This window comes from Acipenser ruthenus, chromosome 23 (genome assembly GCF_902713425.1).
Source record: "Acipenser ruthenus chromosome 23, fAciRut3.2 maternal haplotype, whole genome shotgun sequence".
Taxonomy (NCBI): Eukaryota; Metazoa; Chordata; class Actinopteri; order Acipenseriformes; family Acipenseridae; genus Acipenser; species Acipenser ruthenus.
Genome location: NC_081211.1, coordinates 22,938,445 through 22,948,361, shown reverse-complemented (window position 1 = coordinate 22,948,361; position 9,917 = coordinate 22,938,445). Strand labels below are relative to the sequence as shown.

Here is a 9,917-nt window from a genome sequence, read left to right as displayed (position 1 = left end):
TGCGCATATGTGTGTGTGTGTGTGTGTGTGTGTGTGTGTGCGTGCGTGCGCATGTGTGTGTGTGTGTGTGTGTGTATATATATATATTAATGTGTATAGAATTAGAAGTGGTATGTATATGGTTTTAATTAATTCTTGTTCTTTTTTTCACTCAGTAGTCACTGTAAACTGATTTGCTTAGATGATTTTATTGCTCCTAACCATTGTTGTTTACCAAATTGTCTCAAAAGTACATGTTTATATTAAATCTGTTTTTGTCTCTTAATATTTCTGCATTATGCTTGGTAACGGTAGCCGCTGGTTACACAAATGATTAAAAAACCTCTTGACTTGTCGGCTATGGTAATCTATGTTTTAATACTCACAGCTTCTATCCTTTCAGGAGAAACTGTCATGCAACGAACAGAAGGATTGGAGAGGAATATTGTTTTTAATTGAATTAAACTGACTAACTGCAGTGGTGCCCATAAGTATTGACACTCTGTGGTTTCTGAGGCTCAGCCCATCTTTTAGCTGTCTCAGTGCACTGTTACTAACATCATACTTTCAATGACAGAACCTGCAATGACAATACCCTTTGTTACCTTCAGTCCTATACTGACACTCATTCCATTTATCTTTGCATAAACTTGGTATGACCTCCTTGAATTCCAGCTTCCAGATGATTTGATGATTATGTACTTTACTAGCACTTCGAACAGGTCTGGGTGATGTCTTTCAACTGCTCCTTACTCAATACTTCAGCGGTAAACAATAAACTAAATCAGCATGTACCGCAGGCGACTAAGATGGATAACATTGAAAATAATAAAGGTTAGACATGATTTAAAAAAGTAACCAGGATGTGACAGCTGCTACTGAAAACGATACAGAGTGCACCCAAACAACAGGAAGGATGGAATAGGTTAACTCTGATACAGCCGGGTTCCTACCAAGTTGTTCTTTATGAAGGGGTTATTAAACACTAATTCCCTTCAGTTGAACTTTTTTCCGCACATTTGTCAGATTTACACAAGGCTATTTACTGGAGATGGTTATCGAACCCGGGCTCCGGAGACCCAGGGCTGATATCAGGCGAGCGGGTGGATAATTAACTGGGAATTTCATAAGGCCTTGAGGAGAACATGCATTAGCCTGGACTTCTGCTATATGCCAACTGGAAAACCTGTTTAATTAAAAAGACACTTCATTGGGGCAGTCGGCTGTGGAGGCACTGTAACTAACTGTTGATTAAAGTAACAATTAACAGTGTATTAATGCAAAAGCACTGCATTTCGATAGATTCAAGCTGCAGGTCTGTTCAGAATAGAAGTCGTTCAGAATAGAAATCTCTAGCTATCGGCCTGAGTATCTATATACCAGGGTTTAGACAGCTGCATACAAATGGTTAAAGTTTGGTAATAATTCGGAACCTCTCAAATCAGACAATTCCAAAGCCAAAGGCTGTTAATGAATGATAATAAAGTATACAGATCCAATAATTTTACATCAAGGGGGCACCCTCGTCAGTATCGTGTACAGACCTCAGAACAGCACATTTCACCTTAATCAGTCTTGTTAGTAAATTGTGCCATCTACAGTTTAACTGATGTATATCCTCTAACAATGGTTGGTGATTCATATTAACTAAAGCTGTAGGACTCCTCGAAGCGATTCCCTGTGGTGTAAGAGGATATGCAAACATTAAAACTTTTCTCTTTTTACAATAGTAGTACTAGTCGTATTAAATCAAACGTTAGCCACCCTCATAACAGTAAAAACAAATACATAGCAATAAAAATAAAATAACAAGATTTGAGATAGAGAAGAACGCCGCTACCCGATTGGAAGTTGGAAGGAACTAAACGTCCAATGACAGATCCGATTATTGTGATATTCAGTGTTTGGCGAGAGTCAGTCTCCCGTAGTGTGACTGGTTGGGGTGATTGTGTATGAAAAATGGCGGCGCTGAGCAGTCAGTTCGGGGATCTGGTAGAAATAAAGAAACAACTTACTGTCATCATAGCGCTGTCCAGGGAGAGGGGGTTAATGCACAGTGTCAAATGGTGAGTCTTTAACTGGCTTACTTAGCAATGCTCTCGATATGTCTGAATCAATAGCACCGTGAAGCCAGTGGACGAATAAAATATTCAGTGCACTATATATATATATATATATATATATATATATATATATGGCTGTGTTATAGTTGTTTTCGGATAAGTGCTCTCTGTATTACGAATGCACCCTTTAAAAGTGAGATGCCATTCATTTTCCCCTTGTTTACATCCCTCAACTAATCAGCATTGAACTTCAGCGTTCTGCAGATAGCATTCTGAGCAGCAGGATCGTGACCGTTGAGTTCATAGAGACAGACTGGAAAGGAGAGCTTTAAAAAGGGAGGCAGCTTGTATGCCTGCAGCCGATACCACAATCGTAAGGGAATGTAAACGGACTCGAGAGACAGCAAGGTCTAGTTTCTGAAGTTAGAGAATGAGGCACTGCAGCTTTGTAAGCGTGTTTGGATTGTACCGATAGTTCACCACTGCTCACCAAAGAGTGCTTACTTTAAGTTAACCCGGTCAATAAACAGCACGTTATCAGCAAATAGGCAGTTGTCATGGTCTGTAAACCTCTGTTTGGTTATCCTTTCAGTACACAGATGAAGCACTGCTTTTTTTTCCCATGCCTACAATTTTCTTTTTCAGGGCTTCAGAACTTGCATTTGCGCTTGACCCTCTCCCTATGAACGAGCTGCCTCCACCCCCTCCGTTTACAGAGGTACCTGTACAGTGGCATGTTGTTTATTATCTCCAGCTTTAGAGTTTCTCTAGAGAAGTGTGATGAAATGGGGACATTCTTTAGCACAAGATGCAAATTAGCTTTACATCATGGATATGGTAGACTTTCATATGCATTCTTACCTCTTATCCAGTTGTGATCAAACGTGGTTACTTACTGAAACTCTTTCTCGTGACCTAAAGCTGGCACCATTCACACCCATACAGATGTATGTTTAAAATGGGATTTTGCAATAAGAAAAGCACATCTGAATTCTTTTCCCTCAGGAAGACGCGCAGGATTTGGATGCTTACAGTTTAGCAAAGTCTTTCTTTGACTTGAAAGAGTATGACCGTGCTGCATACTTCTTGCGAGGCTGCAGAAGTCAGAAGGCATACTTCCTTTACATGTACTCCAGATATCTGGTAAGATAATGCGTTTTAATTGTGCATATGTTTATGGAACAGTCCCAGCCACGGAGTTTGGAATAAAATGCAGTATTTCGGTCCAGTCAGTGGAAAACTGTTTTTGTTTTGAATGAAGCAGTCTAAGTCAAATTCTTTGAGGTGGGGGATGTCTTTTAAAAAAAAAAAAAAAAAGAAAAAAAATGTTTTGATTAAATACTTGAATCTCAAATTATTGATAAAAAATGAAATGCTGTTGTATCAGGTGATGAGCTAAATGCACTTTAATACCAAAAACTAAAAAAAAAAAACTGCTTGGAATCCCACTCCTAATGTGAAGTAGAGCTCCTTCTGTTTAAAATGTGGTTTGATAGATGTGCTTGACAAACATCAAGAGATAGGTACTTTTAAAAGTTTGAATGAACTTTCTCTTGTATAGTCTGGGGAAAAGAAGAAAGATGATGAAACGGTGGACAGCTTGGGTAAGGTTTGTTTCCCTAATTAATAATTCAGTTCCCATAAGAGGGTATTATAGACCCTGATCAAGTCCAAGGTTAATGGTCATCTGTGAAACATTGCTGTACATGCCTTGGTTTTACAGCATGATTCAACTTGGATATCAATTGCTGTGGCTGCTCAGTGCCACCTCAGATCAAGACAGAGAGTGCTGATTGAGTAACTAAGGCCTGCCAACCTATACAGATTTTATTGGAATTCATTTTAATTTGTTACGACTCCTGCTGTTACTTGTAAGTTCTGATCATATTCACTCGGATGTTATTTATGCAGTGTATGAATTTGCTGAATTGCTTAGAAATGTTTCTGATGTTGTGGCAGGCCCCTTGGAGAAAGGGCAGGTGAAGAACGAATCGCTGCGAGAGCTCAGAGTGGAGCTGAGTAAGAAGCACAAAGCCAGGGAGCTGGACGGCTTTGGTCTCTACTTGTATGTGACAGAATCTCTCAACTAACTCTTACATTTCTAATAGAAACATATAGTTATTTGCTTACTAACATCGCAGCCTAAAAATTCCTGTCATGCCAGTGTTGTAGCTTAAGTGTCTTATAAACAATTATTTTACTCTGTGCTGTCCAACTGCCGTTGAAATGCAGAGGCTGCAAATCATAATTACTGTACACTATTAGCAGTATACATACATATGAATGTGGTAGTTAGAATGTGTTGAGATTAGCAATGTGTATGCATTATTGGCAATCCTATTTAATTCCACATTATCCGAAATCAAAATCTGTTTCTACATGTATTGAACTCTATTTTTAGGTATGGAGTTGTCCTGCGGAAGCTTGACCTCTTGAAGGAAGCCATTGATGTGTTTGTCGAAGCGACTCACTGCCTGCCTTTGCACTGGGGAGCATGGCTTGAACTGTGCAACCTCGTTGAAAACAAAGAAATGGTAAAGAAAAACTCAAGCATTTAAGTCCTAAACAGGAAATCTGCTTTAACTCTGTTTTTTAAAAAATAAGCTTTCGTTTTAGCGTAACTTGCATTATCTCTGAGAATGTATTATTGCATGTAATGTTTTTCTTGCTTGTGTTTGTGCGATTTGTTTCAGCTGAAGTCCATGTCTTTCCCCGACACCTGGATGAAGGACTTCTTCCTGGCTCACATTTACACAGAGATGCAGATGATTGAAGAAGCTCTGCAGAAGTACCAGAGCCTTATCAACGTTGGCTTCTCCAAGAGCACCTACATCATCTCGCAGATCGCCGTCGCCTACCACAACATCCGAGGTTAGAATATCCTTCTGATCTCAGTGTGCTCTAAAAGTGCTCAAAGGCTTCCATACTTCCCAGCCAGGGCTGCCAAAACAAACTCCAAGTGGTTAAGTGATTTGTTTCCAGGATATGTACAAAGCATTTATTGTATTTACTGCCCTATTGCCAGAAGATATTATGTTTTTTTTCCTGGAAGATACTCTATGTGTAATAAATCTAGTATGATGCACAGTTTTTCCTGTTTAATCAAACTATAAACACCTTGTTTTGTTCATTCTGTTTTTCAGATATAGATAAAGCTTTGTCAATGTTTAATGAGCTAAGGGAACAGGACCCCTATCGGATTGAAAACATGGATACGTTTTCCAACCTTCTCTACGTGAGGGTGAGGAGGCCTTTATCACATACCATGTATAAGCATGTATACTGGTACTTTTTCTTTAGTTGACTCCACAGTCAAAAGCAGCGTTGAATATGAAAAAGATAATAATGCTAGACCTTTTACAACTTCTTGTATCAATATATTTCCAGTACAGTATATATTGTTTTAGAGCATGTGTTTTTCTCAGGATGTACTAGCTGTGAAGTCAGTTCACATGTAATTGCTCGGTCCTGTTGGTTACCTCATGGGATGGCAGTGACACATGGATAACAGTGAGGCTTTTGGCTCTGCTCAACGCTCCAGGGCTGGTTCTTGCTTAGGGACGAGACAGACAAGATTGGCACAAACAAATGCAGTAGCAGATAAAACCAAAGGGAGTGTCACTAAATAGCTAACAGATGCTAAGTTACGTCATTACCCCATACCCTGGTGAAATCCAATGAAGCCTGCAAGGGAGACATGTCTATCTAAATCTGTTACAAAGCCATATTGATGGTTCTCTTTTTATCTATGAAATCTGCATTTGTAATATGTCCTCTAAATGTATTTATTTTATAGACTATGAAGCCTGAGTTGAGTTACCTAGCACATAACCTGTGTGATATAGACAAGTACAGAGTGGAGACCTGTTGTGTGATTGGTAAGTTCAGCTTTTCTTTAACTTGTATTTTACAGCGTAACACACATGTTTTTCTGCTAATCAAAGTGGCATTGATTAAAAAATAAATACAAATAAGAACGTTCAGTGTAAAAATGAGTCTGCTTAATAAGTGACTGATGTACTGTGACCATTCTTTAGCTTGTCATTTTTATTGTAATAATTTCTTGCCATAAATTGTCAACTTTTCTCAACGGCTTTGTATTGTCCTACTAAAAGTGAATAATGACTCTGGCCCCAGGTAATTATTACAGTTTACGATCGCAGCATGAGAAGGCAGCGTTATATTTCCAGCGAGCACTGAAGCTCAATCCACGCTGCCTGGGTGCCTGGACACTAATGGGACACGAATACATGGAGATGAAAAATACATCGGCTGCCATCCAGGCTTACAGGTATCTCCAGCGGCAACCTTTATCAACAATATTAAAAAAAAAAAAAAAAACTTCTGTGATGAAAAAGAAGGAATAGGCTGATGGTAATTGTTCCAAGCGGTATTTAAAAATCAGTATCTAATGCACAGTACAAGATTTATGGAACAGTATGTATCCTAAAGTCTACTGGCAATGAGTTTCTCATGTACTGGAAATGGGAGTGTGTGACTGAAGGTTACAGCAGCCACAAAGAGGTTTTTGAGCAAGACTGGAACAAGCTTAAAGCTTTATTTTATTTGTTTGCAGGCATGCGATTGAAGTGAATAAGCGTGATTATCGAGCATGGTATGGATTAGGACAGACCTATGAGATCCTGAAGATGCCGTTTTACTGTTTGTACTACTATCGGAGAGCTCACCAGCTCAGGTTAGTCCATGTGCCACAAGACTTGAGAGAAAACAGAGCCAGCTTTATTATCCCCATACTGTAAAGACACTTCTATAGGACTTTCTTTAGTTAGTGACAGTATAAGAATCTGGGGGTATGTCAATAAAACTCCATGAATGACCGCTGTACTAGTATATTTTGGTGCAGGTTCCTTTTATTTAGGTTTTAGTTGGTTTTACCCAGTCTTACCCAGTCTTACCTTCACATTTGCAGGCCGAATGACTCTCGAATGCTTGTAGCTTTGGGCGAATGTTATGAGAAACTGAACCAGCTAGTGGAAGCAACGAAGGCGAGTCATTTTTTTTTTTTCTTCAGACTTTTAGTAAGACACTCAAGCTGAGTATTTGTTGTTTTCAAAGTGTTCGTACAATGAGCTTTCTTCTAACTATGTGTGCCTTTATCATGTAACTGAGATGAAAAATCTAAAAATCTGTGAACGTGAGGTAATCTGTTAGGTGATCCAAGATCATTGCTAACCGGGGTCTGTGAAACAGGCTGAAAGTGTTGAACTGAGCGTGTTTTCTTTTGTTCTGAACACAGTGTTACTGGAGAGCATATTCTGTAGGGGATGTAGAAAGAATGGCACTGGTAAAGCTGGCAAAGTAAGTATTATTAATACAGTATTTGCAATTATATAAAGATGAATGTATAGAACTGTTTTGTTCAGGAATAAACATTTTTTTTTTTCAGATTTCAAACTGTTTCCATGTGCGTCAATTTCTATTAGTTCCTGTTGTGTTCCCCTGCCCTAAAATACTCCTGCAACCTGCAGTACTCAGTTGGGAACCACTTTACTGCCTTTTTATAAAAATAATAATAATAATCCATGATTATTAGATGAAGCATATGTAGTTATTGTTTTGAAACCCTGTTTTTTTTTTTTTTTTCCTCCAGGCTTCATGAACAGTTGAATGAATCCGATCAGGCTGCCCAGTGTTACGTCATATACATTAAGGAAATATTTGAATGTGGGGTAAGCATATGGCTTTGTGAAATAATTGTTTTTAACTTAAACAAAAATGTTATTAAAGAGGTACAATAAATTTACGAAGACTCCTTTAAGGTCAAAATCCATTTTCTTTCCTTTCTGATTAACCCTGTATTCACTGCAATACCGGCTCTCTTCAGGTGGTCCATGGAAAGGTTACATAATTACAGAAAGGAAGCGGCAGAATAGTTTATAGATCCCATTGAAAACCCAACATTTGAGACCTTTAAAACTCAGCTACAGAAGCAGGAAGAAAATGCATACATGGAGAATAACTCATATATAGTTTTGGAGTGTCTAAAATGTATTCTTTACTAGGGGTTTTTCGTGTATTGTGCTCACGTGCACTCAACACAGCAGCTTGTAATGTAAGGGATAACATGACCGTGCGTGCATTGTGTTGCATTAACATACAGCTGTAGTTGGGTTGGAGGCTAACAGTTTTGTTGTCAGCACTGTTTTATGGAGCAATTGAGAGCAGCACAGAGGTTAACATAACAGAATTGAGTACTCTTGACCAGCTGAATTACTCTGAATCACAGAATTATCGTAACAGACTGTTTACATTTTCAAGACCAACTCTTTTTAAGTCAATTTTACCATTTCTTTAAATTTCATCAAAGCAATAAAAACACCAGCTGCCCAAGATTTTTAGTTTTCTTTGATTTCATGAAGTTGTTGACTTGTTACATCTTTGTGTCTCTTGGTTTTGCTTCTTGTAATTATCACTTATTTTTAAAAACTTTAAAATACATCACAACAATATATATATTTATTGCAAGTTTAATATGTTGTGTATTGGTAATGTATTCATAGAACTGTGCTTAGGTAAAAATAGATTCCGCCATGCATTGTACTATTTAACTGCAAGGTAAAAAATCCCCAACAGCCACCCATTGCATTAAAACAAAGATAAGTCTACGGTTATTCTTAGTATTATAGTGATTTTTCTATGTGCTTATTTTTCAGTCAGCTATCCTGTTTGTGTGGTCTGCCAAAAAAACAAATCCAGGTGGTCTGCGAACAAAGTTTGAGCACCACTGCAATAGGTGGTTCATCCGAATCACAAAATGAAAACTGACTTCTTACCACAGCACTAAATGCTTGATTTGTTTTTTTTCTTTCCTTCCTTTAGGAGTTGATGGAACAGGTGGAACTGAGCACTGCATTTCGATATCTGGGACAATATTACTTTAAAAACAAGCAATATGATGATGCCTCTATCTGTGCACAAAGATGCTGTAATTACAATGATGTAAGTAGTTTGGATTTGGTAACACTAAGATGAGGGTATTGTGTTAATTTTAATAGACTAATAATATTCTCTTGTTCCCTCCCATAGGCCCGCGAGGAAGGGAAATCTCTGCTTCGTCAGATTTCACAAGTCCGAGGCCAGGGAGAAAACTCCTCGTCTGACCTGTCCCTGCCCTTTATTTTTGGACCTTTATCAGCAAAAAACACTCCAGTGCGGAGAATGTCGCCTCTCAACCTCTCCTCTGTAACGCCGTAGAGCCTGATGACAAGAACAGTTTTCTTTGAACCATCTCTCCTTCCATAATTGTGTCAAACTGTGCTGCAGCCAAGAGAAGTTTACAGGTGGAGGAAAAATGCTATTTTGTCAATTTTTCAAGAACAGAAAGGTCCACACTCTCTTTGAAAGACTGATCCTAATGTGTGTTAGAAAAAAGTATTTTGCTATGCCAACCCCAGTATAGTAATATAAAACAAAGGCGAGTGCCTGAATAACATTTTAATGTTAATAATATTGGAGGTTGAAGTGATTTTACTATGTATTACTAGCATTCTTGTGGGTATTTTCTTTTGGGGGAAAAATTAATTTAGTTATGCTGTATTTACTAAAATATAAAAAGGAGATGGAAGCAGTGTTGTTCTCTTCTGACAAGTACAGGGTGTAGCAAGCTTTGTCTTTGCAATTTTATCTAAAGCAGTCGTGTAACTTTGGCTTACCTGTGCGATGTGCAGCATGGCCAATATGTATAGTTTCTTGAAATTAAATGTACATTTACAGGTTTTGATTTCTGGTAGTGTGTATTAACCATCAGGTGTTTGTACATTTTACTTTGTAAAGGTTTTCTGTTAAGAATAAGAGCTTTCTAAAGATTAGTGAAAAGTTAGCGTTAACCCAGAATCAATTTACATAACAAATACA

The 9,917-nt window shown here is 38.1% G+C and overlaps 1 protein-coding gene across 1 annotated transcript; it reads left to right on the top strand.

The window, feature by feature from the left end:
- The first annotated feature begins 1,855 nt into the window (after positions 1-1,855).
- LOC117412899 (cell division cycle protein 23 homolog) lies at positions 1,856-9,888 on the top strand. Its single transcript, XM_034021524.3, has 16 exons — positions 1,856-2,045; positions 2,688-2,760; positions 3,048-3,185; positions 3,604-3,646; positions 4,002-4,107; positions 4,444-4,576; positions 4,736-4,913; positions 5,186-5,283; positions 5,839-5,920; positions 6,180-6,333; positions 6,619-6,738; positions 6,973-7,048; positions 7,300-7,361; positions 7,654-7,732; positions 8,883-9,002; positions 9,090-9,888. Exons 1-16 carry the CDS (start codon positions 1,939-1,941, stop codon positions 9,255-9,257), a joined length of 1,737 nt encoding a protein of 578 aa, XP_033877415.3. The 5' UTR covers positions 1,856-1,938; the 3' UTR covers positions 9,258-9,888.
- Positions 9,889-9,917: the final 29 nt, after the last annotated feature.

Coding starts and splice junctions, on each gene's coding strand:
- LOC117412899 (XM_034021524.3), top strand. CDS start 1,939: ATGGCGGCGCTGAGCAGTCAGTTCGGGGATCTGGTAGAAATAAAGAAA. Junction 2,046..2,687: donor TTAATGCACAGTGTCAAATG/GTGAGTCTTTAA, acceptor TTTCTTTTTCAG/GGCTTCAGAACTTGCATTTG. Junction 6,739..6,972: donor CGGAGAGCTCACCAGCTCAG/GTTAGTCCATGT, acceptor TCACATTTGCAG/GCCGAATGACTCTCGAATGC.